The sequence below is a fragment of the Nelusetta ayraudi genome, unplaced genomic scaffold (assembly GCF_046127955.1).
Source record: "Nelusetta ayraudi isolate G7.1 ecotype Tasmania unplaced genomic scaffold, CSIRO-AGI_Nayr_v1 ptg000011l, whole genome shotgun sequence".
NCBI classification, from domain to species: Eukaryota; Metazoa; Chordata; class Actinopteri; order Tetraodontiformes; family Monacanthidae; genus Nelusetta; species Nelusetta ayraudi.
In genome coordinates, this window is record NW_027466061.1 from 25,010,130 (window position 1) to 25,035,000 (window position 24,871).

General features: G+C 42.8%; 1 protein-coding gene across 4 annotated transcripts in view; it reads right to left on the reverse strand.

The window, feature by feature from the left end:
- Positions 1–3,514: 3,514 nt before the first annotated feature.
- lrch2 (leucine-rich repeats and calponin homology (CH) domain containing 2) overlaps positions 3,515–24,871 on the reverse strand; it is a 24,588-nt gene continuing 3,231 nt past the window's right edge. Inside the window, exons 2-21 of one of the 4 annotated variants that reach the window (XM_076022095.1) lie at positions 18,306–18,450; positions 17,833–17,959; positions 17,585–17,690; positions 16,700–16,836; positions 15,501–15,631; positions 15,294–15,402; positions 14,627–14,723; positions 14,386–14,483; positions 14,161–14,228; positions 11,957–12,061; positions 11,464–11,532; positions 10,792–10,854; positions 10,205–10,253; positions 9,963–10,103; positions 9,364–9,414; positions 9,221–9,284; positions 7,229–7,341; positions 5,838–5,975; positions 5,639–5,716; positions 3,515–4,099 (exon numbers count right to left, since the gene is read on the reverse strand). In XM_076022095.1, coding sequence (XP_075878210.1) covers positions 3,974–4,099; positions 5,639–5,716; positions 5,838–5,975; positions 7,229–7,341; positions 9,221–9,284; positions 9,364–9,414; positions 9,963–10,103; positions 10,205–10,253; positions 10,792–10,854; positions 11,464–11,532; positions 11,957–12,061; positions 14,161–14,228; positions 14,386–14,483; positions 14,627–14,723; positions 15,294–15,402; positions 15,501–15,631; positions 16,700–16,836; positions 17,585–17,690; positions 17,833–17,959; positions 18,306–18,450 — 2,015 coding nt within the window. In that variant the 3' untranslated portion in view covers positions 3,515–3,973. The remainder of the gene's footprint in view (positions 4,100–5,638; positions 5,717–5,837; positions 5,976–7,228; positions 7,342–9,220; positions 9,285–9,363; positions 9,415–9,962; positions 10,104–10,204; positions 10,254–10,791; positions 10,855–11,463; positions 11,533–11,956; positions 12,062–14,160; positions 14,229–14,385; positions 14,484–14,626; positions 14,724–15,293; positions 15,403–15,500; positions 15,632–16,699; positions 16,837–17,584; positions 17,691–17,832; positions 17,960–18,305; positions 18,451–24,871) is intronic. The other 3 variants (XM_076022096.1, XM_076022097.1, XM_076022098.1) reach the window with 3 other exon arrangements.

The following is a 24,871-nucleotide window of genomic DNA, read 5'->3' on the forward strand; positions in this document are numbered from 1 at the left end:
TTCCTCATAAATGATTCAAAACCACATTTGTTTTCCAAAAAAAAATAAAAGAACAGCGTTGTGTTTGGACGACAGCCGCTCAGCCGAGACAATTAACCTGACCCTCCGTTGACTCTGGAAGTTGAACCACCGAGCTGCATTTCAAAGTTTGCCAGAGACATTTTAAACTAATCCTCTTTGTACTGCCTCATTGCAGATGAACTCTGTAGCTGAGGGATAAAACACAGTGGAATTTCCCTTTGCTTTCTTTTGTAGTCGTTTCTTTTGGCATGAGAGAAGCGCGGGCCAATTAACTGGAAACGCTGAATTATTTCCTTACGCAGAAAGCAACCCTGTTTCTAGGAACTCTCTCGCGGAGCAGTTCTCAGGACTGAATGGAGTTGGAGAGGTCAGCGTTTGCACAATGAGTCTTTCTAAGGCGCGTTGACGGCAGGGATACGCCGGGGTCAGCCTGCTGGAGTCCCTTGAATGCTTCTCTCAGACGGCAGGATTCCTCCAGTGGAGGAGGAGGACGTTTACAGTGCCATTGTTTGGTGGAGGAGGAGGAGGTGGTGGAGAGACGCTGAGCGAGATAGAGGAGCCCAGGTGCTCCATCTCCATGCGGCTCTTTAGAGGCCCAGTGTGGAAGACGTAGCAGCATCAGATGGTCAGGAACTGTTAAGTTGATTCTCTGTTTCTCTGCTGATGTTAAGATCTAACGAGGACGACAAGACCTGGAGTGGATCCACATTCTGGTCAACTGTAGGTGGCGCGGCACAGCTGCTTGCTAACTAGCTAACTAGCTTCTTCTCACTCCCTTTCGCATCGGTCACTTGTTTTATAAAAATTTCTACCTTAAATTTTCTTTCTATATTATTTTATGTTAAGGAATTGTTTGATAGAAGTTTGCGAAGTTTTGGCAAATTTGCACATTCAAAATAAAAGTCTTGCATGATCTTGCGTGTTCCAAGGTAACGCACGCAACCTCGATGCTTCCACAGAACCGATTTGCCCTGCAGTCACAGAGTTCAGCTCAAACTTGGCTGTGCAAAAACAATCCAACCAACTCGTTGCGACTTCAGGAAGAAAAAAAAAAAAACGAACAACACACTTTGCTACTTTGTGCAGAAAGGCGTCGCCCCCTTTTTGCACATTCACCTCAGTGTGTGTGAGTCTCCTCCTCCTCCCGTCTTCAGAAGTTTGCCTGCGTTGATTTCACTCGCTGTCCTTGCATCATTGTGTAGCGTTGAAATGAAGTAGTAATCAGGATGTGCGTAGTGACAACATATAAAAATCCCTCTGTCCACTTTATATCATTGCTTCTCCTGCACTCAGGGCCGATGCCAGTGTTGCTGGAGCTCATAAATACGAGTATAAAGTAACAAATGCCATAAATATTTTAAACCCAGCGTTCAGCCAGAGACAGTTTTTTTTTCAACCAGAGGTTTTAGACGTATTTCCACATAGGAAACACAAAGCAAAATCCACAGCTTTGTGTCAAACGAAAAAAAAAAAAGAAAAAAAAAGAGACTGCACGTAACAATGAAAGCTACAAAAAAGGTTGTTCATTTGGCTGCTTGTCAAGTTCTGACAGTGTCTCCAGTGTCACCTGAGCAAGAACTTACACCAGTTTAAATCCAACACGGATTAAATAAAAATAAAAAATGTGTGTGTGTGTGTGTGTATATATATATATGTATGTATGTGTGTGTATACATATATATATATATATATATATATATATATATATATATATATATATATATATATATATATATATATATATATATACATATATATATATATATATATATATGTATATATATATATATATATATATATATATACATATATATATATATATATACATATATATATACATATATGCACACGCACCGATTCTGCAAGTTGTCCCACTGTCCCACTTAAAAAGATGAGAGAGTTCATCACAGCTCACTACAACTGTGAGAGACAGCATGTAAAAAAAATTCAGGAAATCACATTGTATAAATTTATTTGTATAATGGTACAGAAAATTATTAAAATGTTTTAAAGTATTTAGCACCTATAAACTCACACACCAGTTACTTCTTCATTAAGAAGCTTTTCTATCCTCCACTCGTTATCTGTATAAAAGACACCTGTCCACACCCTTAGGTGTCAGACTGCAACCTGTCCACCATGGCCAAGACCAAAGAGCCGTCTAAGGACACCAGGGACAAGACTGTACACCTGCACAAGACTGGGATTAGCCAATCTGCAATAGGCAAGCAGCTTGGTGAGAAGAGATCAACCGTGTGTTTTGTTAGCAATTATACGAAAATGGAATAAAACCTTTCTGTGTGGATTTTGCATGTTCTCCCTGTGTCTGCGTGGGTTCTCTCCGGGTTCTCTGGCTTCCTCCCACAGTCCAAAAACATGCATGTGAGGTCAATTGAACATTTTAAATTGTCCGTAGGTGTGCATGTGAGTGTGAATGGTTGTCTGTTTCTATGTGGCCCTGCGATGAACTGGCGACTTGTCCAGGGTGTCACCCTGCCTTCGCCCTAAGGCAGCTGGGATAGGCTCCAGCAAGACCTCACCTCGTGGGGAACAAATGATCTTGAGAATGGTGAGGAAAAAGCCCAGAACTACACTTGGGTAGCTGTTCAATGACCTGAAGACAGCTGGGACCACAGTAACAAAGGTTATTATTAGTAACACACTACGCCGTCATGGATTAAAATCCTGCAGTGCTGGAAAGGTCCCCCTGCTTCAGCCAGCACATGTCCAGGCCAGTTTGCTAGAGACCATCTGCATGATCCAGAGGAGGATTGGGAGAAAGTCATGTGGTCAGATGAGACCAGGGTGGAACTATTTGGTATAAACACCACTCGCTGTGTTTGGAGGGGGAAGAATGCGGAGTTGCATCCCAAGAACACCATAGCCACTGTGAAGCATGGTGGTGGAAACATTATGCTTTGGGACTGCTTTTCTGCAAAGGGGACAGGACGACTGATCTGTATTAAGGAAAGGATGAAAGTCTGTGTTGCCCAGCGACAGCCCCAAAACTTTGCAGCTCTTGAGAAGATCTGCATGGAAGAATGGGCCAAAATACCAGCTACACTGTGTGCAAACACACTGTAATAAAGTTTAGTCGAAGTCTCTAAACCTGGTGAAGACCTACAGTAAACGTTTGGCCGTTGTCATTGCCAACCAGGGTTACATTAGTATTGAGGTGAACTTTTGTTATTGATCAAATATTTATTTTCTACACCATTATACAATTAAATCCTTTGAAGATCAAACAATGTGATTTCCTGGATTTTTTTTATTTTTTTTTTTAACTCTTTCTTTCATAGTTAAAGTGTACCTATGATGAACACTACAGACCTCTTATCTTTTTAAGTGGGACAACTTGCAGAATCGGTGGCTGCCAAATACTTTTGTGCCCCACTGTGTGTGTGTATGTATGCATATACATATATACAGATATATGTATATGCATACATACACACACACACACACACACACACACACACACAGTACATATATATATATATATATATTACATAAATATATTAAAAGCATGATCAAGTTATCCTTGTCCTGCTGCCGTGTGCATTGCGCAATAAGAAAAGAAAAAAATGGAATGAAACAAAATACTTCCAAGAATTCAAAGAGAAAAAAAAAGATCAGATAAAGAGGAGTAGTAGTAGAAAGAATGGGTGATGAGGCCTCAAGGTCACTCAGTGGGTGGTCTTTAGTGAAAGAGTGAGTTACATGTCTGTCTGTCTGTCTGTCTGTCTGTCTGTGACTACAGCAGCTCTCACATCCTCAGGAGGAATTGAGTGTGAGTGGAGTTGTGGGGTGGTGGTGGTGGTGACATCATGTCAAGAGGCGGGAAGGGAGAGGGGCTCCTCTCCACTCGACGCTCTCCTGTCTCAGCCAGGCCAGTAAACCAGCCACCGCCCCCCCCCCGCCAGCTCCCAGGTGATGCCGCCCAGGGTTGGGGTCAAATGGTGGCCAGCGTGGTTGGGGGGCATCTGGATGGGGGCAGCTCCAGCAGTGCCTGGACCGTGGCTCCCACCTTGACCAGGCCACGCTCCTCAAGGATGTGATGGGGCAGACACAGCTTGTCCTGAGGGGAGGGGGGAAGAGTAAAGGAACAGTTCCTGGATAAAGAGACTTGCACGAAACCTTCTGCCCTTTTGAATTGTGGATATTTTTATTATATTTTGATCTTTGGGAATGGATTTCTTTTCTTTCTGCTCCCTTTCATTCGGATGTTGGGGATGTTTACGTTGAATTGTTTTGTTTTAACTCAATGAATTAAAAAAAAAAATCAAAATAAAATCAAAATAAAATGAGTGGGGGAACCACAGGTGACAGAGAAAATTAAACACCTTTACATCAGAGTCCATACTTAACCTCGGAAATAAAGTGTTATCTGTTGATCGCACAATATTTCCCAACTCATCAGGTGACTTGAGTCTCTGAAGTGCATCACGTTATATGAAAAATCACACTTAAAGGTCCAGTGTGTAAAATTTAGCCTGATTTATTATTTTTGTTGTAAAAACCTAACGCACTGCACCACAAACACATTCATAAAAGTGTATACTCGTAGTACAATAAAAATGATTTGGTTTTCCTACCCTTATAACGGTTCTCATATATATCAGAATATACATAGGCAAGCGTCTTGCTCCCAGTTAGCTGCCTTCTTGCACTGCCATATTTGTAAGGAAGCCTGGTTTGGACAATCTAGCAACCTGACAGGTAGTTTCATATTTAGGGTGAACGCTCACCTTCTTAAATAAACCAACGTAGATGAAGGTGTAAGAAGGCCATCGTAGTTCACAGTCAAGCTCGGGAGACGGCGGGGGAGCGAATGAGCGTTGCAATCTAAATTCTGACCACTAGAGGGTCGAATTTCACACACTGTACCTTTAACTCTCGTGAAATCTGCCAAGCGTGGGTGATTACCACAGGTAAAAGTGAAGAAAAATATGCATGTTGGTAATGAATGTGGTGTGCCACTTGTTTTCCCCCTTTAACTGCTAACCTGTGGTAGACACTTTATTTCTTACTAATGACTCGGTCTTAATAAGACAATGGGTTTTGCTTGGTGTCAGTTTTTTCCAGTTTTCACAGTAGGTAGTGCACGTACTTGGGGGATGGGCAAAAAATGCTATATGAAGAAGAAGAAGAAGAAGAAGAAGAAGAAGTAGTAGTACTGGCTACTCTGTCTTGTTTGCTATCTGGAGAAGCACACGCCACGATGATGCGTCAACTCCAGGTTCAGGCTCTCCTAAATGAGTCAGACACAAGCTGCAACTGATAGTTGCAGCTCGTGTCTGACTCATTTAGGAGAGCAACCATCAGTCAGTGTCGGGGCTTGAGGTCGTTAATCACTTCCTGTTCCCAAAGGAAAAGAAAAATACCGCAAACAAACATAAAAGCGGACTCACACCTTGTCTGAGGGTCTATTTAAAGGAAAAATGACGGCATTCATAATACACACTATAAAACATGTGATAAATGTTCATAATCATGCATTCCTCCACAGCCAAAGTGCTTTAAGGGGGAATCTGAAGTCAAAGCACAAAGGCAAAGCACTCAAGGAGGGGGCGTGCTCCTCTTTTATCGCAGTATGTATTATGGTGATCATATCTACCGGTGGGACACCCATCTTCTTACAGGCATCCAAGAAGTTCTCCACATTCCGTCGGCACTTAGCCATGCTGAGCTTTGGCTGGGGAAAGAACACATCTTGTGTGAGGCACCAAAAAGTGGAAAGGTGTCCCAAAGCCACAACTTTTGTTTTTCTTTTTCTTCGTTTTTCTTTTCCCCCATAAAACAGGGGTCTAGCTCACCACTGCGGGGGACGGCACATGGATGCTGGCGACAGAGCGGGGGCTAATGTGATTGGCCAAATGGCACAGGACGACCCCGTCCATCAGAGCGGCGCCGACATCGTCTGGCAGAAACACCTTCAGCCTGGACTCGATGTTCTGCAAAAACACAAACAATCTGACGTAAAGTGAAGCATGTGTGACTAAGGTCCCGTCCACACGGGAACGTTTTTTGGTGGAAACGGAAAAGTATTTAACCGTGACGGCGTTTTGTCCACACGGCAACGGCGCTTTGGGTCCCCCGAAACGGTATTTTTTAAAAACGGGTCCCGGAGTGGGAAAATCTGACAACGCCGTTTCGCCGTTTTCACATCGTTGCCGTCTGGACAGTGAAAACGGCTTTTCCTTGTAAAGCGATGACGTCATCGCACCGTCACTGTCATGTGACCGGAAAAAACACGGCTTGCAGCGGCACAAACAACAGCGATAGTGCCAGGAGGCTTCATTTTTTTTCCCATTTATTCCCAACATCTCCCTCCCACCTTGGTTCCTCTGAAAGATCCCAGTTTACTGAGATCCTTATCTCTGAGCGTGCTAACAACAAGCCAACTGGCAACTCTGACTTGTCTGAGAGGAAATGATTGTTGTTTTTTGTCGCCCTGGAAGACTCCAAGGGGAACGGCGGGTTGACTTGTCCACGGTGCCTTGGCTAGGCTCCAGCACCCATGGGGATAAGAAGTGATAAAATATATAACATGGACAGAGCAGCTATTTCCATTTTCTATTTTTCTGGCAGTAAAAACATAAATATGTCAACAACAAAAAAGTAAAATGAAGTAGATGGTCATGACACAGAGAGTACAACAACTATCATAAGGAGGTGTCAAAAAAGAATCTTGAGGCTCAGGGCTACAAAAGACAACTTTGTGCACACATGTAGCATCAATAAACTAGTTGTTGCTGTGGTTTTGCATCACTCGAAAGTATCATTTTTTTATTATTTATTATTATGTCCTTATTTATTATTATTATTATTATTATTATTATTATTATTATTATTATTATTATTATTATTATCATTATTATTATAGACTCCACGGCAAATGCTCCAAAGACTTGAGTATCTATATATATGGTTTTACGACATGCACTTCAGGTACTCCAAACAGCAGCAGCAGCAGCAGCAGCAGCTTGAGTAACAACAGACACCCGAGAGTGTTTTCGGTTGTTGGGAAGTGAAAATGAAGCACATCCTGCTCCACGGCACATTTGCTTCCCAATTCTCTGCTTCACACTATTGAAATTCAGTGTAACTTGGCGCTCACTGTCACACCGGATGTTTAGTTACAATCCAGTCTTGTAGCTGAAAAACAGAGACAAGTAGTGGGGACAGACAGCGAGGGTTCGCTGACCTGCCGTAAGAGTCCGATCTGCTCCAGTTCCTCCCTCAGGTGCTCCATCTTCCTCCTCATGGTGAAACTGGGCTCTGTGGCTGCGTACTCCTGACGACTTCCCCTGCTGAAGGCTGCAGCCACAGGAGACAGGAGAGAAACGCTCGGTCAGGTAAGAGCAACAACAACAACAACAACAACAAAACAAATCAAGTAAGTGCAGCCTCGACTGCTAGTATTGGATGAGGGCAGCCATTTTAAGGAGAGAGCAGCAGGTGAACTGTGATGGTGTCCCTCCGAGTGATCTGGAAGCTAACTTTAGGGGGAAAAACAAATGTGTACATATACAATCCGCACTGGACTATAAGCCGCCGGTGTTTCGTCAGGAAACGGGTCCGCGGCCTGAAGCCTGATCCAGCAAAGGTGGAAGCAATTCGACGTATGCCAGCACTGGTGGATAAAGAAGGTATCAAGCGTTTTTTGGACTTCATCACATACCTATCAAAATTCATACCTAACCTCAGCGAAGTGGATGCACCGCTACAGCAGCTCCTAAAAAGGGATGTTGAGTTTTTGTGGCAACCAGCTCAGCAAATAGCTTTTGACAGATTGAAAGAGTTATGTTCACATCCCCCAGTGCTTAAATATTTCGACCCCGCAATGCCTGTCATGATATTTTGCGACGCAAGCAGCAGTGGACCAGGAGCAGTTCTACTGCAAGATGACCAGCTAACTGCCTTCTCCTCAAGGTCTCTTACAGATGCCAAAACGCTCTACGCGCAACACGAAAAAGAGACACTTTCTGATGTTCACGCTTGCGCAAAGTTCCACAATTACATATTTGGAACACACGTCACCGTATATATAACGATCACAAGCAGCAGCACAGTGCACCGCGATCTTACGTTGTGGATAGTGGAAGCAAGCAGTACCGCCGCATCAGTCGACATCTTCGCACAAGCACGCCAGCTGCCAACCACCCGCGCCACTGGATGCGTGACGAGCCGTGGGTGGAGCCGCCAGAGCAAAGAACTGAAAAAGCATGGCTGCCTCCCGTTCCATCTGCGCAGCCTCACTCATCTCCCAGAGAACCTTTGAGCCATGCCCAAGCCCGGCCAGGTGAAGCCTTCCATCACGAGCCGAGGCAGAGTCCCGCCCGACAGACTGAACTTATAAATTAGTGAAGGGAACAGGTGTGGTAAAGATATCTGGGGAAGTGAAGTGCTGGCAACACACGCTCACTGTTTCTACAGACCATCATTATGACGTCATATCATATTACTGCCAGTGGTTCATGCCTCGACTTGATGGCAAACAAAGCAGCAATTTCAGTGAAAACCCCCACCCTTCCTAAGAAACAGCTTCACCTTAAGGGAGGAAAGGAAGGTGCTCTATTATCCATGAACAAGTGCGGATAATAGAGCCAAGTGCACCTGGAGCTGATTCTCTGTTCTTTGTTCAACTCGGCTAATCAGAGGACAACTACAGCAGCAATGCTCGCTTGTTAAGGTGAATTTCTTGATTAGCCCCCCACAGCAGTCACACAGTGGTACAGAGAAACATTCAAGGTCTTTCCTATGGAACGTCTAAGTGCCATTTTAAAAGGTAACATCAGTGCCTTCCAGAACATGTGGCAGCCCTTGCGTGACTATTTACCCAGAGACTTGGTTCATTTGCTGCAGAAAGGGAACCCACCCTTTGCCTTTGAAACGAAGAAGAACGGAGGAGAGATGTTAAATCTCAACCCTTGACTTGACTTGACTGATGTTATCACAGTGCAAGATCCAGATTTGTTTTGATGTAACCTGTACATACTATTACTGTTTGTTTTTTTATTTTTATTACTGTTATTATTATTATCACTATTGCTATTTTCTGTAACACTGTTAGAGCTGAAGAAGGTGTTTGTATGAAAAACTCAATAAAATGTGTTTTAAAAAAAAACAAACAAAAAAAACAATCCCATGAAAGATAAACACATCTGACACGGTTTCATCAGGAAGTTGCTCTCACCTGATCTGGGCTTCAGGCCAAACACCGTCAGTGTGGTGCTGAAGTCAGCACTGCGAAGGCTCTCCTGAGAAGAAGACGATGTGTTGTTGTCAAAACACGAGACGTTCAGATTTCTATCTTTTTTTACTGATTGTTGGACTAACCTCGCTGTCGTCGTTCCCACTGGAGTTCTTCCTCGCACTCTGACACTTGTACTGCCGGAGAGGAAAATAGAATATAGAATAGAATGCCTTTATTAATCCCACATTGGGGAAATTTGCAGACTTACAGCAACTGTATAGTGCAAAAACATGAACAATTATATTAATTAAAAAGAAATAAAGATAAAAAAAAATGAAATACTTATAGAGTAAAAAAAAATATATTTACATCTTGTGAACAGTTGGATTACTTAAAATTATCTACATAATGCTGACATATAAACAAGTGTTTTATTGCACTTTTGTGAAATGGAAAATGGTTCAGAAGATCAATTTCTGTAAATGTATGAGCGCAGTTGTGCATCTTGAGGGCTGCAGGGAGGAATGACCTGCAGTAGCAGCTCCTTCTTGCACTGAGGAGGCAGCAGTGTGTAGCTGAAGGAACTGCTCAGGGTCATTTCTCAGCCTCTCATGCATCATTTTAGAAACTCGTCCACAACACTTCAATGCCATTCATGCATTTTTTTTGTTTGTTTCTTTGTTTTGTTTTTGAAATTAAAAGTAGCCCCAAGAATTGATCCCGAGTCAGGACCCTCCCAAACCTTCAGGTAGTCTTTCCTCAGGTACTTGTTCCTCTTGCGGTCCTCGTTCTGATTGAGGACAGGCGGTACCTCGGGCCACTTGGACTCGCAATCTAATTGGTCCGTTTTCAGGCTGCCATCGAAGGAGCAAGAGGAGGAAGGCTGTGGCCGATGCAGACGGGAGATTGTTAATGTGGTGGTCGCTCTGAAACGTAGATGCATCCACAACCAAAATGTTTGAAATTAAATTAAAGTATTTTTACCTGTCCAGTCAGCACTGAGGCTCCGCTGCTCCCTTCATCCAGAGAAGCACTAGAGCAGCGACAACGAAGGAGTTACTCCACCACACCATGTCTCACATTCAGACAACAGGTAAAACACACACACACAGAGCATCTATAAGGAGGTTCCCTGAAAGTATTCCTCTTTTCTCCATGAGTGTGAGTATTGTGTTAGTATTATAATGAATAAAGTTTATTCATTTTCAAAAGATTTTCAGTAACACCAACAAGTTTCTGGTCTCCTACAAATCCAAAGACAAACATCTGGTATCCTTTGTTTTAATCTAATTTTGAGTACATAAAACAATATATATATATTTATATATATATGTGTATTACGTACTATAGATGCATAGATGCATTTATACCCATTTCTGCATTGAGCTCTATTTTAACCAAATTATGATCTTCAATGCTCAGCGATCATTACGAGTGCATGGAAATCAGTCAAGATGTGCTTAACAAGTATGGGAACATTATAACATAACATGATTAAATATGTTTGTGTGTACATACAAATATATATATATATATTTCTATAAATATATACTGTATATATGGACACATACCTCCGAGCTGTGTGAGGCGGTGGTCTGGGTTTGCTGCCAGAGCCTCCAGAGTGACTGAGGAATCTGCCGACGAACACACACACACACACAATTGGCAAGAAAGCAAATCAAAGTCAACGAGTTGCAGAGGAATCGTAAACATGACATTCAGGCTCCAAATATAAGTATTGCTGTGGAAATTCAATGGAACTTTGGCTAGGAACTTGATGTCATTTCTAAACACATGAGTGAAAGCAATGTTTACATTCCTGAGTACTGAGTCACAAGCTTTCTGTGTTTTTCCCTTGATAACTATGAGCACTTGCACCTGCAACACACACACACACACACACACACACACACACACACACACACACACACACACACCTTTTCTGGACTCAATAGCAAATATTGCACTAATATTTTATAAAACCTTGCTTATTCTTGCCTCTGCACAATTGACTGTCTTTTGCAAATCTTGCTCTGTTTTATTTGTTGTATTTAGATTCACTCGACTCTTTCTTGTAATGACTATAAAGTTCATTTTTTGAATTGTTATTAGTGCTGCAACAGTGCAGTTTTCCAGTTTGGGATCAACAAAGTACATCTATCTATCTATCTATCTATCCATCCACCTATCTATCTAAATGCAATGCAGACGACGAATGCAGGGGTGAAAAAGAGTGAGAGGACCTGTGAGCCCGGCCGGTCACCCTCCGCCGGTGAATTAGACTCTCAGCTCGGCAAATTAAGGAGCGTCGTCTGGGAGAAGGGGGAAGGGGGGGGCATCAGAGCGGCAGCGGCAGTGGAAAAGAAAGCAGGAACGAAGGCGGTTAGTGAAGGGAAGCAGGTCAGAAATAAGAAATGAGAGGGATGGGAACATGGAACAATGATGTGCTTATGAAATGCTGGAAGATTAAGCAACGCAACATAAATCGTGGGAGTAGAGTCGTAGTGACTAAATAGATTTTAACCAACACAGGTGAAAAGAGCTATTCATTTAAAATAAGAAAAGTATTACTATTGTTTCTGTCAGTTGGACAGACGTGGCAAGTAAATATACATATTACATTCTCAGGGATGCATTTTTTTCTTTGAGCCGTCTGCTGAACAATGAGATGAGAAAGGAGCAGTAAAAGCAATAGAGTCAGAGAAAACACACACACACACACGTACACACACACACCTGTTCTGCTGCTCCTGCTGCAGTAGCTGGACCGCAATCTTCCTCAGATCCAGGACCTCCTTCAGCTCATCGTCCTCCTCCTCCGCCAGCTGCTCTTTGTCAGAGCTGAAACAGATGAAGATGCATCGCAATTAGACACTCGTGATTAGCAGTGCCCAGTTTGCTACTTCCTGCCGTCGCTCGAGCATCCCTTCCAAATCAAATCCCAATCTGGAAGAGAGTGAGATGCACGTGCACCTCGAAGAGTCTCATCTCAGTAACTGTGGCTGCCTGCTGCCTGAGGTCCAGCGGGTCCCCAGCGGTCATGTGACCTGAGGTTGTTTTCTAACTCGGCTGCCTTCCAAGCGTCACTACCTTCACCTTTAGAGATACATGCACAAGATGGCAGCTAATCGGGAGCAAGACCTTTATTGCTCCATGTATATTCTTATACATGTATATATATATATATATATATATATATATATATATATATATATATATATATATACATATATATATATATATATGTATATATACATATATATATATAGTGTGAGTATACATTTTGGGCAGTGTATTCATTTTTTACCAATATGAAAATCATAAATTAAGGCAAATATTACACACAGGACCTTTAAGACATCACACCAGCGTGCACATTTCATGTGTGCAGCGCTTGATGAGTACAGTGAGCGAGAGTCGCACAGTGTCAAGGCGAACCTGTTTCCTTTACGGCAGCCTTGTGTCTGCACACAGGTGAGCTCAGAAACCACAGCTGTCAATCACAGAGAAGTGACGCGTGACACAGTTTAGTGCTGAGACGCAAGATCTGCTCTCTGCATGTGACAAGATAAGTGTAATCCATACTTTCACAGCGTATTGGGATCTGATCTGCACATCAGCAACTAGCGCGTCTGTGCAAGTGGAGGTGTTTTTTTTTCCATCACAGACCGATGCCAAATTTTCCTTGCAGCGAAGTGTTGAAACTCTTCAACAGAGGCGCTGTCTGTTTTTCCTGCAGATGTGTTTCATAACGTCTATAACCATGAAAGGGAAAAAGATGGTAAAGTCTTAGGGAAACGCCGTGACTGCTATACAGTTTCACAACTTGAAAGAATTCCACCCAGCATGAAGACAATTCACCCTGACACAAGGCATTGAGTTCAAGGAACCCATGACAGAGATGTTTGGAGATGTCAAATGATCAAATCCGAGATGTCATCTTTTGGCTGGAATTCTCCACATCAGTGATTTCCAGGAAGAGTTCAACGCATGAGAAAATTGACCTTAATCAACACTGAGGTGAGTAGTGAAGAAGCGACTCATTCCTTATATCACATGTGTACCACTGCCTAAAGGTCCAGCGTATAATATTTGGAAGATTTTCAAGAAGAAACAGCAACATCAAGTGGTTACAATTCAGACTGCAGCGTCTTTCACTTCCTCTCTCTCGCCCCTGAGCCTGCCAGTGAACTATGGAGGCCTTCGCACCCGACCCTCCGTAGCCCATCTTCCCAGCTTCCTTAGAAATATGGCGGTGCAAGATGGCAGCTAACTGGGAGCAAAACCCTTGATCTATGTACATTCTGATACACATATAAGAACTGTTCTAAGGGAAGGAAAACCAAATTACTTTTATTATACTGCAAGTATACACTTCTATTGATGTGTTTATGGGCAGTATGTTAAGCTTTTACCAATATAAAAATCATTATTCAGGCCAACTCTCACACACTGGATCTTAAATACTGCTGTTATGTTGGCTACAGGAATGAAAACCTTGAAATGTGAGCCGTGTCTTTTCACGTCACACTGTACTGATCAATCCCTGAGAAAAGAACTGCTCCAAAATGCTCTGTGGTGCAGATGAGTCATTAAATGGAAGGAAAATGTTCACATTACCGAGGCAACTTTTTCAATGTATTTATGGGCAGTATATTACGTTTTTGGACCAATATAAAAATCATAAATCAAGCCAAATATTACGCACTGGACCTTTAAGTAACAAACAAACGTTTTTTTTCAGTTACACTACTACAACTACAACTTCCTGGTACCCTGACGGTGTAATAATGTTAGTGACTGTAAAATATAATAATCCATCTGTGTGCGTGTTGCAGCTCCCTGCTGCTTTTGGCAAAATATTCAAATCACTCAGACCAGTAAGTGGAATAAGTGGGGTAACGGCTACTGCCTGTTGATGTGAGAGTGGACTGACTCACCCCGACTCCTCCCTCCAGCCGTCTGTATCTCTGCTTTGGTGAGACATGTTAAGAACTTTTTCTAGTTCCTGAAAGACACACACACACACACACACACACACACACACACACACACACACACATACACAGGCATGCATCAGCACCAAGTATCTAGAACTTGATTTTCCACTTTTAAAAAAATAAAAAATAAATGGCTGAAATGAAATAAAGTGATTTTCTGAATACCTTTATACAAGACACGTGGCTGCTCTGCTGCCCGTCACACTCTGACAGAGCAGGACCCTCGTCCGGGTTGGGCTCTATATAGTCATATAGATCCTGATCTGATAGAGGGAGGGAAGGATCTACGTTTGTCACACATGCTGTCACTGTTCAGGCACTTGATTCAACCACCACCCCCCCCTCCCCCGCCGAGTCTCCCTGAGTGCTTGCCAAACGGCCTTGAGGGATACTTATTTTCTGTAACCTTTGCAATGGTCCATTTTGGAGAGGAGCGAGAGCGCGTCGGCTCTGGCTGTCTCCGACACCTGAGAGTGCAGGCTGACGGTGTCGTCGTCTGAAGGCTGCGGGGGGGAGGGGGGGGGGGGGTTGAGAGCAGAGAGTCCAGTCAGTCCTCTCCTCCGCTTGGACAGGCGGCCGAGCTCAAAGCTCTTCCACCACTGGTGGAAGGACATTAATGCAATCCAGCACACGCAACAAAAAAAAGTGCCTTTTGTTTTCTTTCCATTTTCTTTCATTTGCACAGCAGGCTAGCATTTAACTCTTGCAAAATGTTCTGACGCATTCTTGAGAGGGACCCTTTTCTACGTCGCCCTCTTTAATTAGTCAACGTTTTCAGTGTGAGTTTTATGATTCTCAGCTTTGTCTATAATATAAATATATAAAATATATATAAGCCCCCTAAGTATATAAAAATCATTGTGCCGCAGGGAAAAACAACCAAACTAATTAAACTTGGCGAGGCGAGGCTATGAGAGCACGCCCTAAGTACTTAAACACTTCCAGCAACAGGGTGCAATTAGAGCGGCGTGCTCGCACATGAGTGAAGTAATGACTTGTTTGCCTTAGAAGTCGGGTGATTAGCACACAGACTGGCAAGGCAAACAGGTTATGCTGTGCGCTTGGATTCTGACCTCAGTCGTCGACAGCCTCTTGTCGCCATTGTCACTGCCGATACCAGAGTCTGGGCCATGGTTCTTACTGGGATAAAAATCTTCCATGCTGCAAATGTGCAAAACAGACCTATACATGAGGAGGGTTAAATGGAAGTGTGCAGAGAGGGTGGGAAAGGAAGGGAATGCAAATAGGACATCTGGAGAAATTTGATTTGATTGCGGTACCTGTCTGTCAGTGGCTGCGGGAGACATCGTTTGCCCAGGGACGGGAGGTCCAGGGTGTCGGGCTTCTTGTCCAGCCTGCACGCCTGCATGTTCAGGTACTTAAAGATGTGCACTTTGCCCTTCAGGCAAATCTGAAATAGAAAGAAAGACCCATTAGATGAAGGTATTGAGCAGCCAAGAGAAATGCGTGTGTGTGTGTGTGGAGGGGGGGGGGCATTACCCATTTGTGTTGCATTGGAGATTCAGTGTGTAATATTTGGAGATTTTAAAGAAATACTGACTGGTTACATTTCAGATTGAGCACTCTTTCACTCTCCTCTCCCCCTTCTGACCTTGCCAGTGAACTACGGTGACCTGCGCATAAAGACCTGGATATCTCTTCCACCTTCTTCTTTATAGGTTTATTTGAGGACACTAGCGTTCACTCTAATTACCAAACGCTCTGTCAGTCAGCTAGATTGTCCACACCAGGCTTCCTTAGAAATGTGGTGAAAGATGGCAGCTAACTAGGAGCAATCTATGTATATTTTTTTTTAGAAATAAATAAAAACTGTTCCATGGTTAGGAAAACTACCGTAATTTACGGACTATAAGCTTATTTCCTTGAAGATATTACAGAGAGCAAGACAGTTTGCGCAAAGGAAATTTTCATGCACAAATCCTCATTGTGGAAAACAAATGAAGAATTCCATATGATGCAGCTTTTAAGTTAAAGGCAGTCGATCTGGCTGTCAAAGAAGGAAATAGAGAAATACTGATCATTTCTATATCACAAGAAAAGGGTGAACACAGAACAAGTCAATCAAATAATGTTTCTGAGAGACAAAGAGGATCCGCGGTGCGAGTCCAGAGTCGCAGGCTCGCAGCCGCCGAACCGATCCGCTCCGCAGACCCGTTTCCTGACGAAACACCTGCGGTTTATAGTCCAGTGCGGCTTGTATATGTACACATTTGTTTCCCCCCCCCTAAATTTAGCTGCTGCGGCTTATATTCAGGTGCGCTTTATAGTCCGGAAATTACGGTAAATTACTTTTATTGGACTACAGTTATGCACTTTTATTCTTTTATTATTTTGTTTATGGACATTGTATTATTTTTTTTTTTGCTGAAATAAAAATCACAAATCACACACACTGAACACTTTATGACATCACACAAGCGTGCACATTTCATGTGTGCAGCCTTTGTTGCACACTTGCCTGCGCCGGGGGAGACTGCATAGGGTTGTTGTCGAGGACAATGTGCTGCAGCTGCCTGAGTTTCCTGTAAGCTGCGGGAATCTCTGTGATCTTATTGCAGGAGAAGTCGAGTCGGATGAGAGGAAGATCTGCCAGTTCTGCAGGAATGCACGATAGAGGGTTATTAAAAATAAACACAAGATTAGGAAGGAAAAAAAAAAAAAAAACCTCTTCCACCGAACTGCAGACCAAGTTTATTGTGGGTGTGTTGGAACTCAATGCAGCATAGCCACTATTGCCAAAACGGAGATCACTGCGCTGAACCTTGACAGCATTCTGGCAAAAGATTAAATGTGGATTTTGTGGCCAAAACTCTGAAAAATGTCAAACTCACCGCTGATATGAAGTGGATCTAAATTAGCCTTTGAGTCAATGTCATTTGTGTGAAGATTTGACACGGAACGATCAATTAAGCATCATCACCAAACCCCTGATCCGTGATTACAGATCTTTTAAATCAAATGCATTCTGGTTGCAAGTGTGTGCAGGCAATGGAGGAGGCAGCTTTATGGAAACCGCCTTGTGTTTGAATTCACAACAAGAAAACCGTGTGGCAACTTTACCTGATATAATTCACCTTTAAAAAAAAAAAAAAGAAAAAAAAAGACAAAGTTTTTTTCCGTCTTACAAATGCATTTTGTATTAAAGCACTGCTGTGCGTGATGTCACAGCATCAAATGGAAAATTCCATCAATTTATTTTGTGGTCTAGTTACCGGGGCAACATGCAGAGACAGAATGGATTAGATTTTCGTCTTCATAGGGAGTGAAATTGGGAAAAAAAAACAAACAAAAAGAGAGAGAGATTTTCTCAGGAAGCCGGTTCCAAAGGGAGTGCAACACCAACCCTCAGGCAACATGTGAAGGCAGTTCTTCCTGATGTTGAGTTCTCGCAAGGCCTGTAGCCTCCCCATCTGAGCTGGCAGCACCTGAATTTCATTACAGCTCACGTCCTACAAGGGGAGCCAAAGTACAGGGAATAAATAAGATTAGTCTGCTAAAACCACTACTTACAAGCTCGCTCTCTCTGACTCTCTCTCTCTCTCAAACACACACACACACACACACACACACACACACATGTTCGCAGCTCACCAGTTCCATCAGTTCTTTGGCCTTGCCGATCTCCTCTGGGATGGACACCAGTTTGTTGTTGCTTACCAGCAGAACTTTGAGCGGGAGGCCAAACAAGTATTTTGGCAGGACTGTCAGGAGGTTTCGGCTGCAGGGGGGAAGATCAAACATTGACCTATATTCAAATCAGTGAGTGTACTGGAGAAGGCAACAGTGTGTGTGTGTGTGTGTGTGTGTAGGAACTGGGACTAGATCAGCAGCAGAAAGAGGAAATGCAATTCTTGATCGTGCTAAGCTTTTGTTTTCTGCCCTGTTGGTGAGTTTGAAACGGAGAAGCAGCACTTCCTAAAACACATCAACGCAGGCGGGCATATACGCCCCTTTTTTTCAACACACACACACACACACACACACACACACACACACACACACACACACACACACACACAGGAGCCAAAAGGATGTGGGATGTGACAGTGTTTGCAATCGGCCACCTGATGTCCAGATAAGTCAGCATCTGCAGATTGATGATGGCTTCTGGGACGCACTTGATGCAGTTGTGGTAGAGGTTGAGAGACTCCAGGGGCGCAAAGAGACACACTTCAGGGGGGACTTCCGTAAAGCGGTTCTTGGACAAATCTGTAACACACACACACACACACACACACACACACACACACACACACACACACACACGCATGAGTAGGAGCAAATAAAATATGCATGCACATTGCTGGTACACAGTGTGTTATATTGTCATCTAGACCTTTGTGACAAGAAAGTATGAAATTCAATTCAATGATGCTGCTGCCACACAGTGTGGCAGTCACTCCAGTACTGGAGTCAGTTTCCTGCAAGATCTCAGTGGTGTTTTATTAGGCTGAGACCAGCTGCTCCTTTTCCCTGCAACTTGAACATGCCAACGTGACTCCAGACGCAGCCACTGAATATGAATGCGACCAACAGTATCTTCTGCATTCTGTGATGAAATATTTAGTCATTGGCTGACGCACCAGAGAACGTCTCAAAGAAGGAGACCCGGTGCTGGAAAGTTACACCCACTTCTTCATACTCCCACTGCACTTCGTTTATTTTTTCATTGTACACCTGCAGTTAAGTGAACAATGTACTTGCATGTATTTCTATCAGAAGAGAGTTTTAAGACGCGACTATAAGGATGGTCTTGTGTAAGCCGGACGTATAGAAGGCTGACCTTATATTATGCAGACTTCACCTTCAGATGCTTATTGATCCAGTGGCTGCATGCTGCTGCTGTGTGTGAGTGTGTCTGTGCGTGATAGGGAGGCTTATCTCTGAACGACTTGATAATTGGTGACCCGTGTGAGGAGCTGCACAGATTAGAAAATGTGTTCAATTATTTAGTCCCACTGCCACGCTTGAAGTTCCACATCGGCACGGCTGCCACAGGGTAAAACACGCACGCAGTCTTCTTAATGCGAGCTGATTGGCCAGTTATTAAACAACAGGCAAGATGGGCTATGCCGGCAGCAAACACTTACTGACTTCCTGTTTAGTGGTTTGTTTCTGAACGCTGGCCTCAGGTCAAGATTGCACAATGTGGCGTCTGAGTGTCTTTCACACAAACAGCAGTGTGGAAGCACTCGCTGACACCATATCACAAGAGAAGATTCACTTATATTAGTAAAATCAAAATACTTTAAATAAAATTAAAATGAAATAGAACTGATAATAATGCGTGTCTCTGGCCTGTTGGCGGACTCCATCCATTCTTTACTTCAACGGTTTGCTCTGACTCTGCTCTCTCACTTTGCCTCTAACTGCCTTGTTTTTGTCCACCATCCAGTACCAGATTAAATGAACACACACTGTTCAGTGCCAGTTTTAACAAGAAGACGAAACTCAGGCTGCAAAAAGAAATCTCTTTCTGTTTTCTGGAGGGGTTATTTTTGGATTAGTAATTTGTTGACGCTGCTCCACTTGAGTCTGGTGAAAAGTTGATAGTAAGGCCACCTCGCCTGGAAGGTTTCAGGGGTGTGATATTTGTGTATTTGCTGTTAGAAAGCAGCTGCAACAGAGGAGCCCAGGTCTGTAGTTCAACCCCTCACTTGAGCCAATAAGCAGAAGTGAGAATCAGACCATGAGACATCAGCAGCAGAAGGTTTTGGGGTTTTTTTTTAAGCAGAAAGACACATGACTAAAGCTGAGGTCACAGCTCATTTCCCCATTAGCAGTAAATGTAGCCCTTCATTGAGGATCCAGTGTTGATGATGGTACCCAGCTGCACGGATCAGTGTCGAGGGAGCCAATCATGATGAGCCCGTCCATCTCAGGCCCCTCCCCGCTCCTCCCCCTTCGCAGACCCTCAACCATCTGCAGTGCACAGTGGGCCCTCCACCCCTCCATCCATCCATCCCTCTATCCATCCATCTATCCAACCCTTCCGTCCGCCTGCTGGTCACCCCGAGGTCCCACAGGACCGGGCCGGACCAGATGAGCACTCACACAACAATCTGCTTTATCTGCTATTCATTCATCCATGTGACTGGCCCAAAGTAGATGATGTCTAATGCTGTGTTTCCACGACACCGCAAAAATAAATCCAAGCTAACTGACACATTGCTTGAGAGAATCTGTTTTTCTCAGAGTACATGCTGTAAACTGTTCTGAAGAAAAAACAGCCTCTTCAGGATTCATTTTCAAAAAAGGAGACAAAAAAATGTATTTTTGGTGCAGATTATGTGAGATTAAACCCTTCTATAGTCAGATAACATCACTGTTTAAAAAGGAAAACACGCAGAATCTAGAAACGGAGCACAAAATGGCCTCTATAGTCGACAAGACAAAAGAGAAAAGAAAGGGAAAAAAATGATTGACTGAAATTTTACGTCCCAAACCATTTAGTTTCGATGACTAAAGAGAGGGAAGGGGACAGCGCAGAATCTAATATATAGGTGTTAATGGTACAGTGTGGTTCATTAATGGTGCCGTGTAGTTCATTCTTTGCGGCCTGCGACAGAACAGACAGAGAGAGTAGCTGGCAGACTTGGGGTGTGGTCCTGCGTGCTGCTGTCCACACAGTTATTCCTAAACGTTGAGTCACTCAGGCGGTTTCCACAATCAAACTATGACCACACTCTCCCTTCACTGGGGGGGGGTCCCGTTGTCTTTTCATTCTGCTCTGCTTTGTGGTGGGTGACCACTGAGGCCTTTTGTCAGTGTTTACTGGCGGTGGGTGATGGAGCTGCGAGGTCACACAGATTGTTTCCATGAGGATGTTTGGCCTCAGGAGGTTGGGGGGGCGTGGGGTTCAGGGGGATCAGCTGTGTTGGATCAGCGTCTGAGGGGCGTGGTCACCGGGTGTTTTAATGATATTGTACTTTATTTATGTACCATATGGACAATGCAGTAACTTGGGTGGTGCTGAATCAACTTCCCCAGCAGACATCTGTCAAACATCCCAACCAGAGTTTGGTCTGACAGAGCAGCAGAGTTTCAAAGATATTTATTTACTCTACTCCTTTTTTTTCATCTCACCATCACATCTCTCTTCAGATTATTTGTATTTTGTATGTATATGTAGGATTTGGTAATTCATCAAACTCTGTTCAAGGCTGGAAACAACCATTATTTCACAAACTATAGACCTGTAGTCCTTGTTACCACAATTCTCTAAAATACTGGAAAAAGCTATTTAACAGCAGATCGGACTCATTTGTAGAAAAGCACAAAATACTTGCTGAGAATCAATATGGTAACAGATTAACATCATTGGCAATAATAGAGGCAATGGAAGAAATCACAAATACTATAACAACAAAACAAAAAAGCAAAACAAAGTAAACAAAAAAGCCTCTGATACCATCAATCATGAAATATTAATTTAAAAAATGGAACAATATAGTATTTGGGGAATAATGCTGGATTGGGTGAAAAGTTATTTAAATGGGAGACAGCAGTTTGCGAAATTGGGTGACTGTGTTTCTTCATGTTTGCTTGTGGCGTTCCCCAGGGATCAGTGCTGGGCCCGAAGTTCTTTATTTTGTACATTAATGCTATATGTAAGATCACTAAGTTATTGCATTTTGTGCTGTTTGCTGATGACACAAATATATTCTGTTCAGGGGATGATTTACAAAAATTACAGGAGGACATCAGTGTCTAAAACAGCGGTGTCAAACATACGGCCCGTGGGCCGGATCAGGGCCGCAAACTGTTTTATTCCAGCCTGTGAGACGATTTTGCAAAATATCAAAACCAGCAATTTATCAGTGAAAGAAAGTGCTGTTCTAAATGTGTCCACTTGGTGTCACAATATAGTTTCTGCTTCGCAAACAAACTCAATACTGGGGTTGAGCAAATCGGCACAAGTACAGCGACTCACATCTCCTATTGCCTACCCTCATTTCCCCAGAACGTCTCCTATTGGCTACCCTCATTGTCCCAGAACCTCTCCTATTGGCTACCCTCATTGCCCCAAAATGTCTCTGTCGAAACAGACAAGGTGATGCAGAGCAGTGTTGCCAACTTGGCGACTTTCTCCCCCAAAAAAGTCGCAATGGTTTGATAGTAATAGATTAGCATTGAATTTAAGCAAGACAAAAATAATGCTGTTTGAAATTTGTACGCTGAATACACAGGTAATAGTAAAAATAGATGGAGTTGAAATAGAAAGAGTTCATGAAACCACATTTTTGGGGGTAACCATAGATAAGAGAATTAATTGGAAATCATACGTCAAACATGTACAAAATAAAGCCTCAGGAATCATTGCAAATAATTAAAGTAAAAAAGGGGTTTTAAAACAGAAATCTCTACGCACTCTTTGCTGTTCCCTAGGCTCACCATATTTCCAATCCTGTGCTGAGGTTTGGGGCAACAATTACAAAACATCACTACAGCCACTAACTATCATTCAAAAAAGAGCAATACGGGTCATTCACAATGCTGGCCGAGGAACACATATGATGTGTGAATGTATTTGTGTAGGCATGAGTATATACTGTATGTGTTTGAATACGTGTGTGCATTGTGTGTGAATTGAAATATTTATGGATACATAAATAAAGGGATCCACCAGTCTGGGTCTGCGATATATATGTGTATACATGTATGTACATATACATACATACATATGTGTGTGTGTGTATAATTGCTCTATAGATGTGTAATACAGCTTATTCTGACTTGAAGTATCAGCATGAGTGTCTCGACAGGTTTACAAGGACAAGGATCATAAGTTCATAAGTATTACTTCTTCTCACTCCTTTTCGAATATATATTCTTATGTTAATTGTTTTGTCTTATTTACTTTCTTTTGCATATTAAAAATAGACACATCAAAACACTCAAATCAAATCAAGCCAAACTAAACGTGACCTCATCAAAAAAACAAAACAATCAAAATATTTCAGAACCAAAACTGACAATTTTATGCTTTGAGGACAACGTGTACCAAAAAAGGGCTTTGCTGGATTTTCAACCAGCCCAGTTTCTCTGAAAGAGAAACACATTGACTTGACCCATTTTCAAAAATTTACTTCACTCAATTTAACACACAGCTATTTCGGTCACTGCCTCCTTTCTGATGAAACATGAGTACACTGTATAATAATTATGGAATAACATTTGAAGTTCACAGTGAGACACACACACACACACACACACACACACACACACACACACACACACACACACGCACACACACACACACACACACAGGACTTCTCACTTAATTGCCAGCTTGAGAAAGACCAGTTTTCACTGGTGTCTGTTTGTTGTTGTTTTCCCAACCAGGATTATGCAAAACAGACTTAACGAAACTTTAAAAAACTTACTAGATGCACGATTGTGAGCGAAAAAAGAAAACAAACCAAAAAAGTTGACACATAACGCAGACTTTAAAATGGGCATCAGATTTAAAAAAAATTAATCCAATTACTTGAGAAAAACAAAGTCACCTCTAGATCTCTTCCTAACCTGCAATCACAATTCATTCGTTACATGAGACAGATAAACTGTTTAAGGCCTTTTATATTAATTACATTTTTAATATCTAGGTCACCAGAGTAAATCCCTCAGTTAATTACTTCCACAATGTGAGCCCTGCAAGCAGACAGTATCAGCGATACTTAGCAGCCAATGAAAAGGGACGCATTAGCCGCAGACAGGTAGGAATGTGCACGTCCTCAGCAGGCATGAAAAGACACGTGTTGCAGTCGGCCTGAGGGAAGAAGAAGCAGCGGCGGCTGACAATGCAATGCAACATGACACAAAAATGTTCTAAAAAAGAAAAAGGGAAGAAAAGGACCCAGTGAGGATGAATTCATCATGTCCTGACATCTGTTATGTGCCACATACTGGCACTGACACAGTGTGGCACTACATTGTATTACTGATTACCAAATTTAATGAATAAAATGTGTACTGGTGTAGAGTTTAGTCTGGTTGATTATGAAGTCAAAGAACGGACACTTGGGCTCTTCACAGTCCTTGAAGGGCTGAACTGAAAGATTTACCCATTTTCTTTTGGTTTGTGTGAATTGTGCTCTGTAGCCTGAACACAAGTGCACACAACACATTTTGTTTCAGACTGTAGAAATTTAGAGTCTTTAAAGTCCTGAGCAGCTTTTTCAGCTGTTTCAAGAGGAAAAAGAAGGCAATGTTTACAGTGTAAACGCTGGTGGTTGCTGAACAGACTCCAGTGCAGATTCTGCTACAGCAGCAGTTTCATTGCAACTGAAAGCACTTTCGCATTCAGACAACAACAACAACAACAACAGAGATCAGCACCGACAGCTTTTCTCACTGGACATGTTGTGGCTTCAGGCTGAAGCAGTTGCAACTCCGATCAGAACCACTTGATTGTGGCAGAATGATGCCTTGCCTCCATACTGGGGCTCCTTCAGCTGGATACGGGAACAAATAAATAAACAAATCCAAAGGTTCAGTCTGTTATGACTAGGAAGAGATTGTAGGTTTCAGGTTTGCCGTGTGACCAACATTCTGAAACCAGCAGATAAAACGTCTCACACAACGCCACCCATGTGGCCTTCTGGGGAGGATGGAGGTTTACGTCGAA